This window comes from Carcharodon carcharias (genome assembly GCF_017639515.1).
Source record: "Carcharodon carcharias isolate sCarCar2 chromosome 29 unlocalized genomic scaffold, sCarCar2.pri SUPER_29_unloc_22, whole genome shotgun sequence".
Taxonomy (NCBI): Eukaryota; Metazoa; Chordata; class Chondrichthyes; order Lamniformes; family Lamnidae; genus Carcharodon; species Carcharodon carcharias.
This window is the reverse complement of record NW_024470668.1, coordinates 40,597-65,271: the sequence shown is the minus strand read 5'-3', so window position 1 is coordinate 65,271 and position 24,675 is coordinate 40,597. Positions and strand designations below refer to the sequence as shown.

General features: G+C 46.7%; 1 protein-coding gene and 1 long non-coding RNA gene across 2 annotated transcripts in view; both read right to left on the bottom strand.

Moving 5' to 3' along the window:
• The window catches only part of LOC121274063 (hemicentin-2-like), a 70,493-nt gene that overhangs the window by 18,412 nt on the left and 27,406 nt on the right, over positions 1-24,675 (bottom strand). Inside the window, exon 17 of the mRNA XM_041181201.1 lies at positions 23,727-23,808. Within this exon, the coding sequence (XP_041037135.1) occupies positions 23,727-23,808 (82 nt within the window). The remainder of the gene's footprint in view (positions 1-23,726; positions 23,809-24,675) is intronic.
• On the bottom strand, positions 3,735-7,169 carry LOC121274062. Its single transcript, XR_005942164.1, has 3 exons — positions 6,900-7,169; positions 4,582-4,744; positions 3,735-3,861 (listed from the first exon to the last, which is right to left on the bottom strand). It is a non-coding gene; the product is annotated as an uncharacterized LOC121274062 (long non-coding RNA).

Sequence of the window (24,675 nt, the reverse complement as noted above, 5' to 3'; positions counted from 1 at the left end):
AGTGAGCACAGGGATAATGGGTGAATGGGACTTGGTGTGAGTTTGTACTCTGGCTCACTGCTGAATCGGTTCCCAATCACAGCTCAATAAGAATGATCTTTTACAAAGAATATTCACCATAAATCTGTCCGAGCTGACGATGTTATTACCTTGGAGAAGTGACAGGAGGACGTAAGATTTCCCGATCATTGTCCACTCCCAGATATTTCATTAGCTTCTGACTCTCAAACTCTGAAAGAGAAAGGAGTTAATGAGACCTCACCTCTTGTCCGACAGCTCTCAAGAGATCAGAACTGCTTTTGGACAATGTCTTGACAGACTAATTTAATTCTCTGTGGGATGATAGGTGCTCTGCAGAGAGTTACAAGGCTTTAAGAAAGAAAAACATTGAAGGATTTGCATTTCTATAGCACCTTTCACCACCTCAAGACGTCCCAAAGCTCATGTCTCTGCACTTCCCTCATCCCTTGAGCTTGAAAGATGTTCTGTACAACAGACTTGAGTCCCACACCCAGATCTCAATAATCAGTAGAAATCTTTCAAAGGCATCAATCATTGGAATCTGTCTTTATAAAGTCACAACATCAACAAAGGACGGTGTTGGTTGTGGAAGTGAATTCCAATCGTTCCGTTACTTACCCAGGACCTGTCCGACTGCTCGCCTGGGGAGGAACTGCCCACACGCTCTGCTTGGGCTGAATGACCTCTTCCTGTGCTGCTCCCTCTGTGTATTTAATTAGAAAGGGTTGATGTGTCACTGTGAGACAAAATGAGGAAGTGGGTAATCAGTGAGAAGATTGAGAATGTTTTGTGATTTCAGCAAAACGTTTACCATGTGATGATCTGTCAGCTCATATTTGGGCAGCTGTAGACATGAAGCTTCTCCATTGGCTCCGTGGGATTAGACTCCTCCCCCTCACCTCGGAGGCTGAAACTCAGGCGATAGAGTTCCCAATACAGGTCTCTGGCCGTTTGATACATTTCAACGATCCCTGTTATCATTACGGAGGGAGAGCTGCACTATCAGAGGGACAGTACTGAGGGAGTGCTGCACTGTCAGAGGGTCAGTAATGAGGGAGTGCTGAACAGTCGGCGGGTCTGTACTGAGTGAATTCCTCACAGTCGGAGGATCAGTATTGAGGGTGTGCCGGACTGTGGGAGTGTTAGAACTGAGGTAGAGCGGAGTGTGAGGAGATATCCTTTCATGGCAAAGTTTAACTGGCATTTATTTAAACAGAATTCTTGTACTGTGTGTTATTGCAAAAGAAATGATTTGAGGAACTAAGTCTTGTTCCCGTAAGCCTAAAAATAATTTTCAACGATTTCAGTGATTTAGCATTGAAACCTCCCTCTTTGGGCACCAGTCTTGATTGAAACAACTCCCACAGCACTGTGGGAGGGTGAGTACTGAGGGAGTGCTGCACTGTCAGAGGGTCAGTAATGAGGGAGTGCTGCACTATCAGTGGGTCAGTAATGAGGGAGTGCTGCACTGTCAGAGGGTCAGTAATGTGGGAGTGCTGCACTGTCAGAGGGTCAGTACTGAGGGAGTGCTGCACTGTCAGAGGGTCAGTACTGAGGGAGTGCTGCACTGTCAGAGGGTCAGTAATGAGGGAGTGCTGCAATGTCGGAGGGTCAGTAGTGAGGGAGTGCTGCACTGTCAGAGGGTCAGTAATGTGGGAGTGCTGCACTGTCAGAGGGTCAGTAATGAGGGAGTGCTGCACTATCAGAGGGTCAGTAATGAGGGAGTGCTGCATTATCAGAGGGTCAGTAATGTGGGAGAGCTGAACAGTCGGCGTGTCTGTACTGAGTGAGTTCGCACAGTCGGAGGGTCAGTATTGAGGGGGTGCCTGGACTGTGGGAGGGTTAGTACTGAGGTAGAGCGGAGTGTGAGGAGATATCCTTTCATGGCAAAGTTTAACTGGAATTTATTTAAACAGAATTCTTGTACTGTGTGTTATTGCAAAAGAAAGGATTTGAGGAACTAAGTCTTGTTCCCGTAAGCCTAAAAATAATTTTCAACGATTTCAGTGATTTAGCATTGAATCCTCCCTCTTTGGGCACCAGTCTTGATTGAAACAACTCGCACAGCACTGTGGGAGGGTGAGTACTGAGGGAGTGCTGCACTGTCAGGGGGTCAGTACTGAGGGAGTGCTGCACTATCAGAGGGTCAGTAATGAGGGAGTGCTGCACTATCAGAGGGTCAGTAATGTGGGAGTGCTGCACTGTCGGCGGGTCTGTACTGAGTGAGTTCTGCACAGTTGGAGGGTCAGTATTGAGGGTGTGCTGGACTGTGGGAGGGTTAGTAATGAGGTAGAGCGGAGTGTGAGGAGATATCCTTTCATGGCAAAGTTTAACTGGAATTTATTTAAACAGAGATTCTTGTACTGTGTGTTATTGCAAAAGAAATGATGTGAGGAACTAAGTCTTGTTCCCATCAGCCTAAAAATAATTTTCACCGAGTTCAAAGATTTCGCAATGAAACCCCCCTCTTTGGGCACCAGTCTTGATTGAAACAACTCGCACAGCACTGTGGGAGGGTGAGTACTGAGGGAGTGCTGCACTGTGGGAGGGTGAGTACTGAGGGAGTGCTGCACTGTGGGAAGGTGAGTACTGAGGGAGTGCTGCACTGTGGGAGGGTGAGTACTGAGGGAGTGCTGCACTGTGGGAGGGTGAATACTGAGGGAGTGCTGCACTGTGGGAGGGTGAGTACTGAGGGAGTGCTGCACTGTGGGAGGGTGAGTACTGAGGGAGTGCTGAACTGTCGGAAGGTCAGTAGTGAGGGAGGGATACAGTGTCAGAGGGTCAGTTATGAGGGAATGCTGCACTGTCAGTTTGTCAGCACCGTGGGAGTGCTGCACTGTCAGAAGGTGTGTACCGAGGGAGTGCTGAACTGTCGGAGGTTCAGTAGTGAGGGAGGGATACAGTGTCAGAGGATCAGTACTGAGGCAATGCTGCACTGTGGGTGGGTGAGTACTGAGGGAGTGCTGCACTGTCAGATTGTCAGCCATGAGGGAGTGCTGCACTGTCAGAAGGTCAATGCTGACGGGGTGCTGCACTTGAAAAGGGTCAACAATGAGGTAGTGCAGCACTGTCAGAGGGACAGTAATGAGGGAGCGCTGCACAGATGGTGGGTCAGGATTGAGAAAACGCTGCACTGTCAGTTCTGAGCATGGTCTGCACTGTCTTAAGTGCATTCTAGGCCCTGCCCAAGGTTCCGCCTGATGTCTGTGTAACAACAACATCATGTACACGTCGAGAATATTTCTCGCTGTGTCTGTGCAGCAAGACAGCTTTGGAATGGCACCACCACTGGCAGGAGTGTGAAACTACAATGTGACATGTTTACATTGGAAATTTCTATTATAAAGATGGGCACAGGAATTCATATGATGGAGAAAATGTGACAACATGAAGTAATGTCATTGAGCCAAAAATTTGGCTGCAAAATAAGAATTTTAATCTATAAATATCCACAGAACAGGCTGAGCATTTTAATCACTTGAGAAAATCAATGTAATTTTATTCATAACCCAAATGCTTCTTACAATCTATCGCAGCATGAAAAAGGTGCAGCATTCAGAAAGCACATTCCAATCAGAGAACAGAGTTTAGCAACGTCACATTTCTGTTCATTCCTATTCGACCATGTTGGCTGCACACAGCCAGACAATGCCGTGGTTATGATGTGTCCACACAGCAGGACTGGGGAGAACCAGGTATAAGGAAACGTTTCAGCTTGCTGAGGAGAAGAAGGAGAATCTCTCGTTCCAGGTTTCTCTCCGTACATTAAGAAGCAGGCATGCCGATGTTTCATTGCACTCTGTCTGCTGATGGGAGCCCGCTTGGAAATTGCTGTTTGTGCTGATGGAAAGAATAAGCTTTTCATAAATCGAGGGATTGAGTACAAACACAGGGAGGTTATGCTGAACATTTATAAAGCTCTGGTGAGGTCACAACTAGAGTATTGTGTCCAGTTCTGGTCTCCTCACTTTGGGAAGGAAGTGAGGGTCCTTGAGAGGGTGGGGAGGAGATTGAGCAGAATGGGTCCAGGGATGAGGGATTTTAGCTACAAGGTTGGGTTGGAGAAGCTGGCGTTGTTCTCCTTGGAGCAAAGGAGATTGAGGGGGGATCTGATCGAGGTGTACAAGATGATGATGGGTTTAGATAAGGTAGACAAAGAGAAGCTGTTGCCATTAGCTGATGGTACAAGGACTGGGGGACACAGATTGAAGGTTTTGGACAGGGGGGGTGATGTGAGGAGGAACTTTTTTACACAGCGAGTGGTAATGAGCTGGAACTCGCTGCCTACGAGGATGGTGGAAGTGGAGACGATGAACGATTTCAAAAGGAAATTGGACGGACACATGAGGGGAAATAAGCGTGCAGGGATACGGGGATAGAGCAGGAAGAATGGGACTGACTGAATTGCTCTACAGAGATAGAGCATGGACTCGATGGGCCAAATGCCGTCCTTCTGTACTGGAATGGCTCTCTGATACGAAGGTGATTCTAACCAGGACACTGACCAGTTTCATTACAACTTAACCCAACATCGCACGTTATTTGTCCGCACTGACTAACCAGATTGTTGCTGTACAAAAGCTTTAAACAGTCTGTCGACTTCCTTTCACTGTTTGTCCCTCCCAGACACAGACTCCAGCGATAGTGATAACCACAGCCACAAGGAATATCACAGCTTGTATTCCCAGGATCTGGATCACGTGCAGAATCTCTCCTCCACTGTCTAGAGAACACACAGAAAGAAATCATCACTGACTCTCCGCTTTCAATCTCTCACTCTGGCTGAACAATCAAGCTTCATATCACTGCAACATTTGCTGTAATATTGACCCATCCACTGGGATTCAATGTGGAATGAATGTTTTCATTGTAAACACTCTAAGAGTGGACAATCTGAACTTTCCCCTTAGCGTGGATCATTGGTGAGAATGGATCATTGTGCTGTTTGACTCCCTGTCCAATGTTTCTCTCCATCGCTGTGTACAGGATTGTGCTGTAGAAAATTCTGGAAACGTTTAGTACAGGGTGGAAATCCATCTCGGACGCATGTGCGAATCGGGCAGGATCGAGATGGACTCCCCCACGGACTTACACGCCCCGCTTAATAAACAGTTCCAATCTTTACGCAGAGAGAGGGGAGAATGTGGAACTCACTCCCACAGGGAATGGTTGAGGTGAACAGTATCGATGTATTTAAGGGGCAGGAGGGTCGGTAACCAGAGGGACACAGATTGATGAACCGGAGGGGGAGATGAGGAGAATTTGTTTTGACAGAGCGAGTTGTTGTGATCTGGAAGGTGCTGCCTGAAAGGGCGGTGGAAGCAGATTCAATAGGAACTTTCAAAAGGGGAATTGGATAAATACTTGAAGGAGGAAGATGGGGGCAAAGTGGAGTGGTGGTTAGTGGATCTGATTGGATAGATCATTGAAAGACTTGGCACAGGCACCATGGGCTGAATGGCCTCCTCCTGTGCTGTATCATTCTCCGCTTCCATGATCTCTCCCCCAGTCACTAAACACTCCAGATCCCTCTTGAAGGCGACAGAGAAACAGCAACCACCACACCCACTGACAGCACATTCCCGAGGATCCCTACTCTCTGGTAAAAGATGAACTCCCCAACAAGCAGCCTATTCCTGCTTCCTGGAGAGTGTAAACCCTTCAGGGAGGCGCTGAGGAAGTTTTCAATAAAATGACATCAAATCTACCATTTGAGAAATAATTGAATTCTGATGAACTCACAGCTTGTGTAGCAAACTGGCAAGTGGAGTTGCTGGAAAAGCTGGGAAACACAAGGATTAAGGGCTACAATGCCACCACTGGTGGGAGGCTGTAACTACAGCGTGACGTTTACATAGGCAGTCATCATTATGAACAAGGACATTGGACATCATGTGAAATATGGGCATTGGAAAGGTGAGAACATGATGTAAGCTTTTGACCAGCAGGAATTCTCTTCCTAAAACTCTCCACCTCTCTCTTACTCTCAGATACACAAAGAAAATCACACAGAATCAGATAAGGAGGAGTTGGGACCGGTGATTGTTCGAAGGGTTAGCTTTCAGGAAGCTTCTTAAAGGGAGAGAGAGAGTTGGAGAGGCAGAGAGTATCTGTGAGTGCCTCTATGCATCTGAGTGTCTGTAATAGACTTTGTAATTTCCATATTCTTGCATAAATATGAATGGGAACACAAATCCCAGAATTTAGGCCAACTCTCCAGTGCAGTACTGAGGGAGGTCAGGTAGCCCACAGGGGAGTGTGTGTTAGTGTGTTTGTGTGTGAGTGTGTCTTTCTGTGTGGTCAGATATGTGTGTCTGCATGTGTCTATTTAGATGTGTATGTTTGAGGGTGTTTGTGTAGTGTTCGAATCTGAGAGAGATGTTGAAGTCTGTGTACACTCACGTTCCACAGTGATGGTTATGAACCCCACCACTGTTCCATGTTCATTCTCTGCCACACACTGATAGTCACCAGTGTCCCTGGATGTAACGTGAGGAATCACCAACCACAGCTCATTGTTGGAAGTTGTTCTGTTCATTGGGACATTAAGATGTCAGGGCAGGAACCAAGAACCCCGTTCGCAGGATTACCAACAGAAAGTGAACAACAATTTATACTTAATGGGACGAGAGTGCTGATTGGTTGGCAAGTGGTCTCTGATAGGTGGAGGTGTTGCCATGGAGAATGGTGTGTGCGAGATGCAAAGTTTAGACAGCTTATCTCTTCATTCAGCAATAATCAAATAAAGATCAATTAACTTCTATTGACTGTGAAACACTTTGAGAGGACTGAGAATGTGGATACTGAGAATGGGCTGCACTGTCAGAGGGTCAGCACTGACGGAATGCTGATGTAAAATGAAAGGTGTCCGTACTTACCTTGCACAGTTAGTACGAGGGTCCGCTCCGATGAAACAGATGGATATCTCACTCTGCAGCTGAGAGTGTGTCCGTGGTGTTTGAGTGATGGGGTCAGGGTCAGAACAGAAGTATAGGTCAGAGTGACACCATGCTGAGTTACAGTGTTTGAGACTGATCCAGGTACCTCAGTGGGAGTGTCCCAAGTTAAGACAGGTGCTGCTGTTCCATTGCACGTTGTGTTGAAGATGCAGCTTACATCCACACACTTTCCTGCAATAATATCAGCAGGGAATATCGTGGGTTTATCTGTGAAATCTAACAGACAGAGAATGGATCCTTTTAGAGAAATATAACGTGAAGCATCAGTTCAAATAGAAATCACAGTCCCACAAGAGAAAGCACTTTTACAAGGATGATATCAGATCTGAGAGATTACAATGTTCAGGAAAGATTTTCTTGCTCTTTGGTAGTAGTGTTTCTGTCTCTCAGCTTAATACACGTTCACTCCGAGACATGTGAATTGAGAACACTGGATGAGAGAAGAGGCTCAGACCAGAGATTGGAGTTAAAAGCAGAATTCTGCCGATGCTGGAAATCTGAAACAAAAACAAAAATTGCTGAAAAGACTCAGCAGGTCTGACAGTATCAGTGGAGAGGAAGACAGGGTTAACGTTTCGAGTCCGTATGACTCTTCATCAGACCAGAGGTTTGAGTTCACTGGCTTCTCATTGCCTCAGTGATCTGGGTGATTTATCACCTTGTGGTTTGTTGGATCTTGCTGTGCAGAAACTGTCTGCTGTGTTTTACATCTGTTACTGCAATTCAGGAATAATTTCATTGGCTGTGAAGGGATTTTTAAACAGGACAGGAGAGATTGATGGGATTGGATAACCTGATAATACCGTTAATGCTTTTCATCATTGATATTAAAGTGAGTATTAGAGGTTGCTAAAGGACTGAACTGGAAGCTATCACCAGGTTATTGAGAATCAGACAGTGTGTTATAATAAGCTGTGTTTTGTGTTAATATGTAAGCGTCACAGTTTGTGTTATTTCCCATTAAGTGTTGAACTATGAATTGTTGAGTAATTATAACACAGCACTTACCAGAAACGTGAAGCTGGGTTACAGGGTAGTAGCTGTATCTATTCCTGTTGTCAAATTCTATTCTGAAAAAATAAGGTCCTGCATCTTCCCGTCTGATGTTGTTTATAATCGGGGAACAGTCGCCATCTTTCAGGTCTCCAGACTGCCGGGTCCGATGGTGGAATCTTTGATCCCTGTGACTGTGACCCTCGGAGTGAAAGACTATTGACCATTTAGGCTGTGGGTTCCCATCTATTCCTTTCAACCAGATTCCGACACGCGATCTCCCCACTAAATGTGATGAGTAACTGTAATGACATGGAATCTGTACACACGAACCTTCCTGTGCTGTCACCTCTCGTGGAGTGTCACCTTTCCACTCTTGTGACAGTCCAACTGGGGAGAGAAATGTCAATATTTAACTCTGGATGGTTTGTAGATCCACTAGACTCGATATCCACTCCCTCCATCACTGGGGCACAGTGGCTGCAGTGTGGACCATCTACAGGACACACAGGGATCTCCCCAAGGTTTCACAACGGATGGAAGAGAATCCTGGACACAGGAGTGGACAAGTTCATTCTACATTGGCTCATGGTCCTCAGGACTCTGTTTAGTGAAGCCCGTCTTCCACCCAACACAGTGTCTACAAGACAAACAGGGAAACTGTGTAAACATCTCATCTCTCTACACTGACTGGTTTGAGCGTCGGTTTAACTTTCAGTATTGTTAAATTTCCATATTGTGGTTGCTATGGTGAAACTGTACAGGACGTGTGCGGGCTGGACTCTCTGTCTATTCTCACTGCAGCTGTGATGTGTTCGTGGTGATTCTCAGTAAAATGAAACCCTCTGATCTCCTCCATCCCCGAGGTTTAGGGAGTGAATTCCAGAGCTCAGGTCCCAGGCAGCTGAAGGCCCGGCCGCCAGTATTGGAGTGATGGGAAACTGGGGATGGTCAAGAGGCCGGAGTTGGAGTAACACAGATATCTGGGAAGTGGTTTGGGTGAGTTGCGCGACGTTACAGAGATAAAGAGATAAGAATGATCTTTTACAAAGACTGTTAAACATAAATCTGTCCAAGCTGACGATGATATTACCTTGGAGAAGTGACAGGAGGAAGTAAGATTTCCCAATCATTGTCCACTCCCTGGTATTACATTGGTTCTCAAGCTGTAAAAGAGAAGGAAGTTAATGAGACCTCACCTCTTGTCCAACAGCTCTCGAGAGATCAGAACTGCTTTTAGACAATGTCTTCACAGACTAATTTGACTCTCTGTGGGATGATAGGTGCTCTGCAGAGAGTTACAAGGCTTTAAGAAAGAAAAACAATGAAGGACTTGCATTTCTATAGCACCTTTCACCTCCTCAAGACGTCCCAAAATTCATGTCTCGGCACTTCCTTCATCCCTTGAGCTAGAAAGATGTTCTGTACAACAGACTTGAGCCTCACACCTAGATCTCAATAATCAGTAGAAATCTTTCAAAGGCATCAATCTTTGGAATCTGTCTTTATAAAGTCACAACATCAACAAAGGAAGGTGTTGGTCGTGGAAGTGAATTCCAATCATTCCGTTACTTACCCAGGACCTGTCCGACTGCTCGCCTGGGGAGGAACTGCCCACACGCTCTGCTTGGGCTGAATGACCTCTTCCTGTGCTGCTCCCTCTTTGTATTTAATGATAAAGGGTTGATGGGTCACTGTGAGACAAAATGAGGAAGTGCTTGGTACCAAGTTAGAAAGCAACTCTTTGCCTCGCACAGTTAGAAAACTGTTAACCCTTTGCGTGCCAAGAATGTGGCTGAAGGGCCATTGACTGTTCACATGCAAGAGGCTCAAGGGTTGACTGGACCTCCTCCTCTTCCTGTGTAACAGGCTTGAGGCACTGTATGCGCCTCCTCGTGTTCATGTGTAACATGTTCGAGGGGGATGTATGGGTCTCCTGTTCCTGCGTAACAGGCTCGAGGGGACTGAAAGGGCCTCCTCCTGTTCCTGTGTAACAGGCTCGTGGGACTGAATGAACCTCCTCCTCCTTTTCTTGTGTAACAGTCTTGAGGGGCTGTTTGGGCCCCCTCATGATCTTATATAAGAGGCTTGATTGGCTGAATGAGACATCTCCTGCTCCTATGTCAGTTACTTGAGGGCCTGAATGGACCTCCTCCTGTTCCTGTGTAACAGGCTTGAAGGTGCTGAATGGGCCTCCTCCTGTTCCTGTGTAACAGGCTCGAGGGGCTGAATGGCCTCCTCCTGTTCCTGTGTAACAGGATTGTGGGGGCTGAATAGGCCTCCTCCTGTTCCTTTGTAAAAGGCGCGAGAGCATTGGGAACGTCATTGGGAGCAGCATTTCACTTGCACTTCCCTCAATTTAATCTACTGCATTCGCTGCTCCCAATGTGGTCTCCTCTACATTGGAGAGACCAAACACAGACTGGGGTGATTGCTCTAATGAACACCTTCGATCTGTCCACAAGCATGACCCAGACCTCCCTGTCGCTTGCCATTTTAACACCCCACCCTGCTCTCATGCCCACATGTCCATCCTTGGCCTGCTGCATTGTTCCAGTGAAGCTCAACACAAACTGGAGGAACAGCACCTCATCTTCCGACCAGGCACTTTACAGCCTTCCGGACTGAATATTGAGTTCAACAGTTTCAGATCATGAATTCACTCCTCCATCCCCACCCCCTTTCCAATCTCCCTTTTTCCAATAATTTATAATTTTTAATATTTTTTTTAATTTATATATTTTTCTTTTCCCACCTATTTCCGTTATTCTTAAATGTTTTACATCTGTTGTTTTATCTCTACCTTTTAGCCTATTTCGATCCTTTCCCCCCACCCCACCCCCACTAGGACTATCTGTCACTTGCTCGTCCTGCTTTCTACCCTTAATGTCCCCATTAGCACATTCCTCAGATAATATCACCACCGTCAACACCCCTTTGTCCTTTTGTCTATCACATCTTTGGCAACCTCTTCTTTGCCTCCACCTATCACTGGTCCACAATCCAGCTCTACCTGCCCACCCCCTCTACCAGCTAAAACATCACCTCATTTCTCAATTCCCTTAGTTCTGATGAAGAGTCATACAGACCCAATACGTCAAGTGTGTTCCTCTCCGCAGATCCTGTCAGACCGGCTGAGTTTTTCCAGCTATTTTTGTTTTTGCTCCTGTTCATGCAGAACAGGCTTGAGTGGCTGAATGGAGCCCCTAATGTTCCTGTGTAACAAGCTTGTGGAGGCTGAATGGGTCTCCTGTACCTGTGTAACATGTTCAGGGAGATGAATGGGCCTCCTCCTGTTCCTGTGAAACAGGCTCGTGGAGCTGAAAAGGCCTCCTCTTGTTCCTATCGAAAAGGCTTGAGGAACTGAACGGGCCTCCTCCTGTTCCTGCATAACAGGCTCGAGGGGACTGAATGGTTCTCCTCCTGTTCCTGTGTAACAGGCTCAAGGGACTGAATGGTTCTCCTGTTACTGTGTAACAGGGTTGAGGGGCTGAGTGGACCTCCTCCTCTTCTCTTGAAACAAGCTTGAGGGGCTGAATGGGCCTCCTCCAGTTCCTGTGTAACAAGCTTGATGAGACTTAATGGGTCTCATGTTCCTGTGTAACAGGCCCCAACGAACAGAATGGGTTCCTCCTGTTCCTGTGTGAAAGGATCGAGGAGCTGAATGGTTCCCCTGTTACTGTGTAACAGGCTCGAGGGGCTGAGTGGACCTCCACTTGTTCTTGTGTAAATGCCTCCAGTGGCTGAGTGGGCCTCATTCCTCTTCTTTTGAAACAGGCTTGAGGGGCTGAATTGGCTTCCTCCTGTTCCTGTGTAACAGGCTCGAGGGACTGAATGGGCCTCCTCCTGTTCCTGTGTAACAGGCTCGAGGGGGCTGAATGGACCTCCTCCTGTTCCTGTGTAACAGGCTCGAGGGGGCTGAATGGGCCTCCTCCTGTTCCTGTGTAACAGGCTCGAGGGGTTGAATGGGCCTCCTCCTGTTCCTGTGTGAAAGGATCGAGGGACTGAATGGTTCTCCTGTTACTATGTAACTGGGTTGAGGGGCTGAGTGGACCTCCACTTCTTCTTGTGTAAAAGCCTCGAGTGGCTGAATAGGCCTCCTCCTCGTCTCTTGAAACAAGCTTAAGGGGCTGAATGGGTCTCATGTTCCTGGGTAACAGGCTCGAGGGGGCTGAATGGGCCTCCTCCTGTTCCTGTGTAACAGGCTGGAGGGGCTGAATGGACCTCCTCCTGATTCTGTGTAACAGGCTCATGCAGTTAACTGAGCCTCCTCCTGTTCTTGTGTAACAGGATTGAGGGGCTGAATGGACCTCCTCCTGTTCATGTGTAACAGGCTCGAGGGACTGAATTGGCACTGTCAGTGGGTCAGTACTGAGGGAGTGCTGCATTGTCGGCTGGTAAATTCTGAAGGGGTGCTGCACAGTCGTACGGTCAGTACTGATGGAGTGCATCACTGTCGGAGGGTCAGGACTGTGGGAGTGCTGCACTGTCGGAGGTCAGTACTGAGGGAGTGCTGGACTGTCGTACGGTCAGTACTGACGGAGTGCTGTACTGTCGGAGGCTCAGTACTGAGGGTGTGCTGCACTGTCGGAGGATCGGTATTGTGGCAGTGCTGCACTGTTGGTGAGTCAGTACTGAGGGAGTGCTGCACTGTCGTACGGTCAGTACTGACGGAGTGCTGCAATGTCGTACGGTCAGTACTGAGGTAGTGCTGCACTGTTGGAGGTTCAGTACTGAGGGAGTGCTGCACTGTCGTACGGTCAGTACTGAGGGAGTGCTGCACTATCGGAGGGTCGGTACTGAGGGAATGCTGCACTGTCAGAGGGTCAGTACTGAGGGAGTGCTGCACTGTCGGAGGGTCAGTACTGAGGGAGTGCTGCACTGTCAGTGGGTCAGTACTGAGGGAGCGCTGCACTGTCGGAGGGTCAGTACTGAGGGAGTGCTGCACTGTCAGAGGGTCAGTACTGAGGGAGTGCTGCACTGTCAGAGGGTCAGTACTGAGGGAGTGCTGCACTGTCAGAGGGTCAGTACTGAGGGAGTGCTGCACTGTCAGAGGGTCAGTACTGAGGGAGTGCTGCACTGTCAGAGGGTCAGTACTGAGGGAGTGCTGCACTGTCAGAGGGTCAGTACTGAGGGAGCGCTGCGCTGTCAGAGGGTCAGTACTGAGGGAGTGCTGCACTGTCAGAGGGTCAGTACTGAGGGAGTGCTGCACTGTCAGAACTGCCATATTTCAGATGATGTTTGAAATTAGAAACATGCCTCGTGTAAAATTCTCTATCATCAGCTCAATATAAATAGATTAATCCTGTACGTTTCACTTTACTGCAAATTGTTGATGGTTTCATTTCCTTGTTAACCAGGCTCATGTGATCACTATTTTTAAATAATGTTTGTTATTTTGAACAAGGGGCCATGCCTGAACAGATAACTGTAGGATCAAGCAGCTGGGTTTTTTCTTGAACCTTGCTTCATTCAGATGTTTGCTGCTGGACATGAGATCATTAATGTGTGAATGTAGAATCGAAGTCACCTCAGTGAACAGCAGCATGGGTTGAACAGCCTGATCGACAATAAGAACTGCTGAACACAATGTCCGTTCAGAACAGCTCGGTCCCCGATCAGAGAAACAGCCTCAGACAGAACCAACTGACGCTGGAATCCATACAATTCATCAACGTGTTGGGAGTTAGTTTGATGTCGGAGATGGAGTGTTACTGGGAAGGATGGAACCCGTCAGGATGAACAGCTCGATGTCCAACAAGGAAAGGATGAGCTAAGAGGGGTTGGTCACGGACAGACGGAGCGTGTGAAGACTCAACAAGCTAATGGCAGGTGAATAGCTGGAAAGGTGTCTTTTCAACACAAGGTTTAGACACAGAACTCGATGTTTGATCGGGTATTTCAAACCAGAGAAACTCTTTACAGGGTGAATGGACCTTGTCAATAATCCATCCAGCCAACCTCGCCTGGAGATTAGTCCAATATTAGACACTAAACCGAGTCCCCCGTCTGCCCTCTCGGGCGGGTGTGAAAGATCCCACAGCCACTATTTAGAGGAAGAGCAGGGGGGAGTTCTCCCCGGTGTCCTGGGACCAATATTTATCCCTCAACCAACATCACTAAAAACAGATGATCACATTGCTGTTTGTGGGAGCTTGCTGTGCGCTAATCGGTTGCTGCGTTTCCTACATTACAACAGTAACCACATTTCGAAAAAAGGGTGAACTCAATTGTAAAGTGTTCTGGGACATCCAGAGATCATGCTATACAGAAGAGATTTGACAGGGGCAGCAAGTGTTTTACTTACAGGGGAATGAGTCCCCAGGGTTGTAGAGTCAATCCTGTCAGATGAATGACTAACTGGAGACACTTCAGGGAGCTGATCTAATTCTGGAAATGTTCAGTTTACCAGGATCGGAGGAGAGATGATCTTCCTCTCCTGACTGCATCAGACAAGAGGTGAACTGGCTCTGGGAGGAGGGTCAGTGTTAACCCAGTTTTTCTGTGTTTGAGGGAGATGTGAAACTGGGGAAGTCACGTGGTTTTTTGGTGTAGTAACTCCATGTCTTTATTTGGTGCAGCACTCATTTAGTTCATGTCATTGTTTCAATGCTACAAAACCACAGCGCATTCTGGATTATTTCTGCCTGACCTGCTGTCAGATACACACAGTCTGACAGAGAGGCGGAAAAGTGGTCCCTAGCAACGTGTGAAACTGTGAACTGAACTCAGTCAGAATGCACGCACACACAAACACATAAACACAAACACCCACACTCACGCACACACTCACACAAACACACACACACACACTCGCACACACACATGCACACTCACACAGGAACACATACTCTCAAGCACACGCTCTTTTGCACAAACACTTTCTCTTTCACGCACACACATACACACACTCTCTCTCTCACACACATGTTCTCTCTCACGGCCTCTCTCAAACGCACAATCACTCTCTCTCTCAAACACGCACACCATCTCTCTCTCGCACACTCCCTCTCTCAAACACACACACCCTCTCTCTCAAACACACACACACACACAATCTCACACACACACCCTCACATACACAAACACTCTCTCACAGACACACACGCTCTTTCACACGCACACTATCTCACACACACATTCTCTCATTATCTTTATCTCTCACAGATAAACTCTCTCTCACTCTCACATAGACATCCTCTTACTCTCACACACACTCTCTCACACACACAAGCTACCTCCCTCTGTCATGCACACACACTCTTCCTCTCTTTTGCTCTCTCACACATACACATTCTCACTCTCTCACACATACATTGTCTCTCTCTCTCACAAAAACGCACTCTCTCTCTCCGAGATGGAAGGTTGGGGTTTTGAGACCGTCTCAAGGTTTCAGCTCAAAATGCGGATGGACTCTCCCCAGTGAGGGAGTGCTGAGGGAGTGCTGCACTGTTGGAAGGTCAGTACTGATGGAGTGCTGCTGTGTTGGAGGGTCAGTACTGAGGGAGTGCTGCACTGTCAGAGGGTCAGTACTGAGGGAGTGCTGCACTGTTGGAGGGTCAGCACTGAGGGATTGCTGCATTCCCAGAGGGTCAGTATCGAGGGTGTGCTGCACTCCCAGCGGGTCAGTACTGAGGGAGTGCTGCACTCCCAGAGGGTCAATGCTGAGGGAGTGCCACACTGTCAAATGGTCAGTGCTGAGGGAGTGCTGCACTGTTGGAGGGTGAGCGTTGAGGAAGTGCTGCACTGTCAGAGGGTTAGCACTGAGGGAGTGCTGCACTGTCAGAGGGTCATTACTAAGGGAGTGCTGCACTGTCAGAGGATGAGCACTGAGGGAGCGCTGCACTGTCAGAGGGTCAGTGATGAGGGAGTGCTGCACTGTCGGAGGGTGAGCACTGAGGGAGTGCTGCACTGTCAAAGTGTCAGTGATGAGGGAGTGCTGCACTGTCGGAGGGTGAGCGCTGAGGGAGTGCTGCACTGTCGGAGGCTCAGTGCTGAGGGAGTGCTGCACTGGCGGAGGGTGAGCGCTGAGGGAGTGCTGCACTGTCAGAGGGTCAGTGATGAGGGAGTGCTGCACTGTCGGAGGGTGAGCGCTAAGGGAATGCTGCTCTGTCAGACCTGCCATATTTCAGATGATGTTTGAAATTAGCAACATGCCTCATGTATAATTATATATCATCAGCTCAAAATAGATTATTCCTGTACGTTTCACTTTACTGTAAATTTTTTGCAGGTTCATTTCTTTAGAAACCAGGCTTGTGTGATCACTATTTTTAAATAACATTCATAATAAAGATGCGACAATACACACACACACAGATACACACACAGATACACACACACACAGGTACACACACACACACACACACACACACAGGTACACACACACACACACACACTGACACACACACTTTCACACACGTTCACACAGATACGCAGACACACTCACACAGACACACACACACACACACACACACACAGACATGTCATAATTAAAAAGTTAGAGTCCAATAAAAATTTCAAAGAATATATGGTTAACACCTTTGTTTGTCTTTGAGGTGTAGATTGTTGAAGGTTGCAGCTGTTCAAAGTTAATTGGTTTCCTGTGGCATCCTTGTGGTGATTTGATTCAGATTTGCACTTTGTTGAAGATGCTCTGTTAGCTTCAGAAAGAGAGAGAGAGAGAGAGAATTTCTGCTCTTTTCCAGCAGTGTTTTTGGATGACTGCCATCTTTCTTTTTCCTCCTACTTTCTCTTAAATCTGCTTGACCGAACCTGTTGTTAAACTCCTGTCTGTATATTCCCAAAAGGGAATTCGATCAGCATGTCTTGCATTCATTGTTGCAGACCAAGCAATCCCATTTTTGATCTTTGCATCTCTGAAACATTTGATGCATTACAAGATATAAATCAATAGGAGATGGAGGCATTTCATCCTCCACAAGGGGCTTTGAATAGTTGATGAATATCTGCATGGTGAGCAGGTCCCATTAACTTGATAGACCTACAGTGATCAGAGTCCAGCGCTTTGCATTTTTAAGGGAGCCCCTGTTTCAAGTGGACCCTGACACACCTCAGTGAGAACTTTCATGCAACATGTCTGTAGTGCAATTCATTTGAAGCTTTGCAGAGAAGTGATCAAGTTTGCATACACACACTCACACAGACAGGTGCACAGACACACACACAGACACACACGCACAGACAGGCTCACACGCACACACAGACAAATGCACACACACAGACTCGCTCACACAGACACACACCACACACTCACACAGACAGGTGCACAGACACACACACACAGACACACACACACAGAGAGGCTCACACGCACACACAGACAAATGCAAACACACAGACACATGCTCACACAGACACACACCACACACACACACAGACAGGCACACACACACAAACAGACACACAGACACACACACACACACACAGACACACACCACACACACACACAGGCAGGCACACACACATACACACACACACACAAACAGACACACAGGCACACACATAAACACACACACAGATATCAGAGGTAAACTAATTATAGAGTCCAATAAAAAATTAAAAGAGTCGTTTACTTGTACTGCAGCGTAGTCTGTGAAGTTTGAAGCTGTTTTAAATTAGTTGGTTTTCTGTAGATTCCTGTATTTCATCTGGCTCAGACTTGCACGTTGTTGAAGACACTCTGTTAGCTTCAGACAGAGAGAGAGAGAGAGAGAGGGAGAGAGAGAGAGAGAGAGAGAGAGGGAGAAATCATTTCTTCTCTTTTCCAGCAGTGTTTGTGGAAGACTGCCATATTTCTTTTTCCTCTTCCTTTCTGTTATGTCTGCTTGGCAGAACCATTTGTTAAACTCCTGTCTGTATATTCCTGAAGGGAATTCAATCAGCATGTTTTGCATTCATTGTTAAAGGCCAAGTATTCACATTTTTTATCTTTGCATCTCCAAAACATTTGATGCATTTCAAGATATAAATCAACAGGAGATGGGGGTATTGCATCCTCCACAGGGAGTTTTGAATGGCTGATGATTATCCGCTTGGTGAGCAGTTCCCACTGTTTTGATAGAACTACAGCTGATCAAAGTCCAGCACTTTGCATTTTAATGCCTTCCTTTTAAGAGTGTCCCTGTTTGAAGTGGATCCTGACACACCCCAGGTGTGAACTTCCATGCAACAGGTCTGACGTGCAATTCATTTGAACCATTCCAGAGAAGTGATCAACTTCACAGTATCAGCAATCAGATGACTTGTGTCAGCCATTTTTGATCTGTGTACAATCTTGTATTTCTTTGCAAAACAGGTCACTTTTAGACAGTTCAATACATCTTTGGTGTGTTAGTTAAGTTGTAGGAAATTCTTAATTACAGTTTGCTGTCAGGATATTGTCTTTGTGTGTGTGTTTGTGTGTGCGTGAGTGAGTGTGTGTGTGTGAGAATGTGAGTGTGTTTGTGTCTGTCTGTAAGTGTGTGATCGTGTGTATGTGTGTTTGTGTATGTGTGTGTGCATGTCCGTGAGTGTGTGACTGAGAGTGTGTGTGTGTGTCTGTGTGTGTCTGTGTGTGTCCGTGTGTGTGTGTGTGTGTGTGTCTGTGTGTGTGAGTATGTGTTTATGTGTGTGTCTGTCTGTAAGTTTGTGAGCGTGTGTATGTGTGTCTGTGTATGTGAGTATGTGTGTATGTGTGTGTGTGTCTGTGTGTGTGTTTGTGAGAGAGAGAGCAAGCGCTTCACAGAGTGATAGCTCCCTGAGTGTGGCCGGTGTGTTTAACATTTAAGCCACACAGACAGGATGTGGTTAAAAGGTGAAACCACAAGGAGTGAGTGTGTTTCCCAGTGACTGTCTCTCTGTGGGTTTCCTGTGGGTTTCTGTGAACTGCCTGTGGTTTTAAAAAAAATCTTCCAACCCCACATGCACGGCATCAAATAAGGATTTGGAAGCTGCAGCTCAGAGAGTAACTAGTCCCCCGAGAATTCACAGCCCCTCAAACACAGATTAACAGCATTAATCCTGTCCGTCAGCCCACTCACTCATTGCCTCTTGTCTCAGACACTAGAAAGTGGAAGTTAAGGCCAGATTTTCACTCCCGGGTCGGGGGACACAGAGACGGCAGGAAAAAAGAACAAAATAGGTCTCGAGCACACAGAGCTGCAAGGGAAGGGTTGTGCTGCAGCTCAGGTGTGAGACATGGCACATTCCCTGGATGCAGCATTGAGGCTTGTATGTCTACACAGCTGATGTAGGTGCACATGGAACACATGTGAATGAGCACTGTGATGCACACACACCGTGGAGAGTAATATCCCTCCATGCACTACATATCAGGCTAACATCAACTCATGTTGTCATTGCTGACCAACAGGGTTGAAGAAGGTCACAGAGACGGCTCATCTTAAACCCCTCGATATGATCACTCCTTAATCTTCGAGACTCGAGGGAACACAAGCCTGGTCTGTGCAACCTGTCCTCGGGATTTAACCCTTTCAGCCCCGGGATCGTTCTGGTGACTCTGCACAGCACCCCCTCCGAGGACAATATATCTTCCCTGAGGTGCGGGGTCCAGGACTGAACCCAGTGACTCCAGATTGGGTGTGAGGGGACCTTAATAAAACTGTGCCAGACACTTCAAAAATCTCTTCAATTCAACCTTGTAAAGGCAGTAGGAAAAATCCCATGGGGCCATTGTATCTTAACAACATCGTAAACTTGGCCAAAAGAATCCCCTTGGTCACCCCTGAGTGTTACTCATATTGTAAACACAAAGTATACAGCTCCTCCAGTCTCTGAGAAGCAAAACTAGGACACTAGAGCACAACCACTGGCAGGAGGCTGTAATTACAGTGTGACATGTTTACATGGGAATGTTCCATTACCAATGATACAGGAATTTAAATAATCAGAAGGGCATGTGACAACAGGAAGTAGTGCCTTGGAGAATGGAATTATTCACTAGAGTACGTATTTAATTTGATAAAATGTACAGGAATGTCAGAGCATTTTAATTGCTTATTTTTTTTATTCATTCACTGTCACTGGCTAGGCCAGAATTTATTGCCCATCCCTAATTGTCCTTGAGAATATGGTGGTGAGCTGCCTTCTTGAGCTGCTGCAGTCCATATGGTGTATGTGCACCCACAGAACTGTTTGGGAGGGTGTTGCAGGATTCTGACCCAGTGACAGTGAAGGAATGGTGATATATTTACAAGTCAGGATGGTGAGTGACTTGGAGGGGAACTTCCAGGTGGTGGTGTTCCCATGTGTCTGCTGCCCTTGTCCTTCTAGATGGTAGTGTTCATGTGTTTGGAAGGTGCTGTCTAAGGAGGCTTGGTGACTCCCTGCGTTGCATCTTGTAGATGGTACACACACAGCTGCCACTGTGCGTCAGTTGTGGAGGGAGAGAATGTTTGTGGATGGGGTGCAAATCAAGCGGGGCTGCTTTGTCCTGGACGGTGTCGAGCTTCTTGAGTGTTGTTGGAGCTGTACTCACCTAGGCAAGTGGAGAGTATTCCATCACACTCCTGACCTGTGCCTTGAGGTTGGTGGACAGGCTTTGGGGAGTCAGGAGGTGAGTTACTCACCACAGGATTCCCAGCCTCTGGCCTGCTCTTGTAGTCACAGTGTTTATATGGCTAGACCAGTTCAGTTTCTGGTCAATGTTAACTCCCAGAGTGTTGATAGTGGGGGATTCAGCAATGTTGATGCCATTGGACGTTAAGGGGAGATGGATATCTTCTCTCTGGTTGGAGATGGTCAGTGCCTGGCACTTGTGTGGCATGAATGTTACTTGCCACTTGTCAGGCCAAGCCTGGATATTGTCCAGGTCTTGCTGCATTTGGACATGGACTGCTTCAGCATCTGATGAGTCATGAATGATGTTGAACGTTGTGCAATCATCAGCGAACATCCATAATTCTGACCATCTGATAGAATGAATGTCATTGATGAAGCCGCTGAAGATGGTTGGGCCTAGGACACTACACTGAGCAACTCCTGCAGTGATGTCCTGGAACTGAGATGACTGACCTCCAACAACCACAACCACCTTCCTTTGTACTTGGTATGAATCCAACGAGTGGAGAGTTTTCCCTGTGACATGACATGGCAGATGATGTGTTCTTGGTGCTCCAAATCCACAAGGGAAAATTGGTCACGCTATCACAATAGTTTTGCAATTTGTATTTATTACAAGATGCGTGCACTGAATTCAGGAGTAATGAGTTGACCACAACCTTTAGAGATTTTAAAAATTCGATTAAGATATTTATTAACAAAATAAAAGATTTCAAGCACAGACATAATACCACAGTTAGTTACAGCTAAAATAAATTCTAAAATTCCTAATTAACCTGACTCCCAGTTACAGAGCCCGTTTAAGGCAACAGTCCAAAATAAGATTTTAGATTAGAAACAAAACCAGCGAGTTAACACAGCACACACTTGACAGTGGAATTCTAAACGGATTTCTCCAACTTTATTTACTGAACATAACAAACTTATGCACAAATGCCTGGAGACTTCTTCAAACCTGTTTCACACACTCCTGTTAGATCTTACATGGCCCCCAACATAGCCTTTCATTCTCCTTTATAAATGTTTCTCTCTCTTTGATGTGTAAATTCTTTGGAACTGTACCTTTCCCATAATATAAACTTTCATGTTGCCAATATTGTCAATGACGTTTGGGTAAAATTAAAAAAAAAAAACTCCTTAGCTTTGCTTATTGGGCTTGTCCTAAACAGACCAACATCCTTTTGAAATCTAAACAACCCCTTCACACCTTACATGTTAAGGCAGCCTTCATGTTCACTCATTAGCATTTCACGTACATTTCTACATCTAGCTTCTTTTGATAATGTCAAGCTTGAAGTCTACCTGACTCCAGGTGTAATTAAACCACACAGACAGACCCATCTCCACTCACATCCAGAAACCTAGTTTGCAACAAACCAGAAAATTATTATGTAAATTATTATACTTTCGTACCACCCCTGATTCACATTGACTCCTGTTTTGTTAGGGATCCTAGATGCCACACTCGGTCAAATGATGCCTTAATGTTGAGGGCATTCACTCTCACCTCACCTTGTATTAACAGATGTAAAATTATGCATAATTCATAAGCTTCTCACAATCTTTTACAGCATGGAAAAAGGTGCAGCATTCAGAATGCTCACTCAGAACCAATCAAAAAAGTTGAGCAACATCATATTTCTGTTCATTACTATTTGGCCATGTTGGCTGCACACACCCCACAGCCTCGGTCCCTGTTTCACACTCAGTTTTTCTGGAACCTGATCTGTGCGTATTCCGTGTCCTCGTTCCTGTGCACAGTCCTGTCACCGCTGGGCAGCTTTGAAAAGTTGATGTTGGCGTCGAGAAGCTCGTCTGGTTTGTCGGGGCTTCCCATGTCCAGCATCGCCTCCCACTGGACCTTCAGAGAGATCCCGGGGAGCTGGGGACTCCCTCTCGCTAGCTGTATCTCTGGTTGTGTCCCGGGGCTCAGTAATCAGCACGTTCTGTTTACCCTACAGAGAAATGGAAACAGAAGACATCCTCACATCATTTACTGGCACTGATAGGGTTAAATTATTGTGCAGCCTCATTAGTGTCAGTCGTGTCTCAATGGGTTTAACCCTTTTTTTCACTCTCTTTCTCTGTCTCTCTTTCTCTCTCTCTCTCTTGCTTTCTCTATTTATCATTTAATCTCTCTCGCTATCGCAGACCTGAGTCTTGAAGTCCTATGTTACCATCCCAATCATGAGATTTGTGCCCCATTATTCACAAACACAGACACACAAAGAACCTCACGCCAATGAAGGAATTTTATTGAAGGGCGCCACTGCTATAGTGTTGGAAATGTGGCCATGGGACTAGATAAGAGGTTAAACATAGTCAGCATTATACAACTGTTCTGAAAGAGGCACCTTGAACACCGCAATGTTCTCTCAGTGCTGACTCCTAACAGTGCAGAACTCCCTCGGAACTGCCCCTTCGAGAGGGCAGCACCCCTTGAAAATGGACTCTTCGACAGTGCAGCACTCCCTCATGTACTGCCCTCAGTACTGACCCTCCGACAGCGCAGCAGTCCCTCATAACTGACCCTCCGACAGTCCAGCACTCCCTCAGTACTGACCCTCTGACAGTGCAGCATTCCCTCAGTACTGACCCTGTGACAGTGCAACACTCCCTCAGTACTGACCCTCCGACAGTGCAGCACTCCCTCAGTACTGACCCTCGGACAGTCCAGCACTCCCTCAGTACTGACCCTATGACAGCGCAGCACTCCCTCAGTACTGACCCTCTGACAGCGCAGCACTCCCTCAGTACTGACCCTCTGACAGTGCAGCACTCCCTCAGTACTGAAACTCTGACAGCGCAGCACTCCTTAGTACTGACACTCCGACAGTCCAACACTCCCTCAGTACTGACCCTCCAACAGTCCAACACACCCTCAGTACTGACCCTCCAACAGTGCAGCACTCCCTCAGCACAGACCCTATGACAGTGCAGCACTCCCTCAGTACTGACATCAGGTGCCTTGTCATTATTGTGTTCAGGTTTCTGGTCAAAGAGCGAGTGATGGAGGGAGAGAGGGTGAGGGAGCGAGAGACAGTTCTACCTACTGAGCCATTGCTGACTTCACAGGGAGATATCTGTGGGTAACTGGGCTGGGAATCTGGGACACGTGTTGTCTACACACTGAGGTTGAAGCTTTGGAGTGAGTGTAAACAGCTCCTGTACCTGGTGCTTCACAGAGAGTGACCTGGGGGTCAATGCAATGTCACTGGTCCCTGAAACTCTCTCCTCCATCGCTGTCTTTCTCCTGCAATAACACAATATCACACTGTGGTTATCATATAGCAGAGAGTCAGTGCAGCATAGACACAGAGCCCACTGTAACCTTACACCAACGACTGGACTGTCTCTAGTTCCAATAAGGGATATCAGCGTGACATCACTATAATGGAAGTGTGTCATGTGACCCAGTGTTAGTTTGACTTTTGCTTTGAGCAGAACACACACTCACAGCTCTGATGCCTCCAAGTTTTATCTGTATGTATAACTGTTCTCGTGCTGAGTCTTGATTAACGAGCCCATAACATTCTCACCCAATCCCTGCGAGTGATTGGTGCTTTGTGTCTGGTACAATAAATAAGCCTAAGGTATAATATCAATATAATAACACGCCATATCTTTGACCCCCTTCCACACCTGCTCTTCCCCCCATAGCCCTTCAAATGACCCCCTTCAAATATTTATTCATTTACCCTTTTGAAAGTTCCTATTGAATCTGCTTCCACCGCCCTTTCAGGCAGCACCTTCCAGATCACAGCAACTGATTATTATTCATCTGGATAACGGGCAATGAAAAACACTCTCTGGATCATAAGGGACAAAGAGACCAGTTACGGAGAGGTGTCTGGCACTTAACACAAGGGAAACAATCACCGACTTCAGGAAAGAACATTGAAGCAAATATTTATCCAGGAGTAATCGTGCAGAGTGAGGAATCTCTGGGTCTCGTGATCGTTTACCTGGATACAGGACAATGAAAGGTTCTCTCCGGATCATAGTGGACACAGGGACCACTTACAGAGAGGGACCTGGTGCTGATCCCAAGGGAAACAATCACCGACTTAAGGAAAGAACATTGAAGCAAATGTTTATATTAAAATCAAGTTAAATCTTC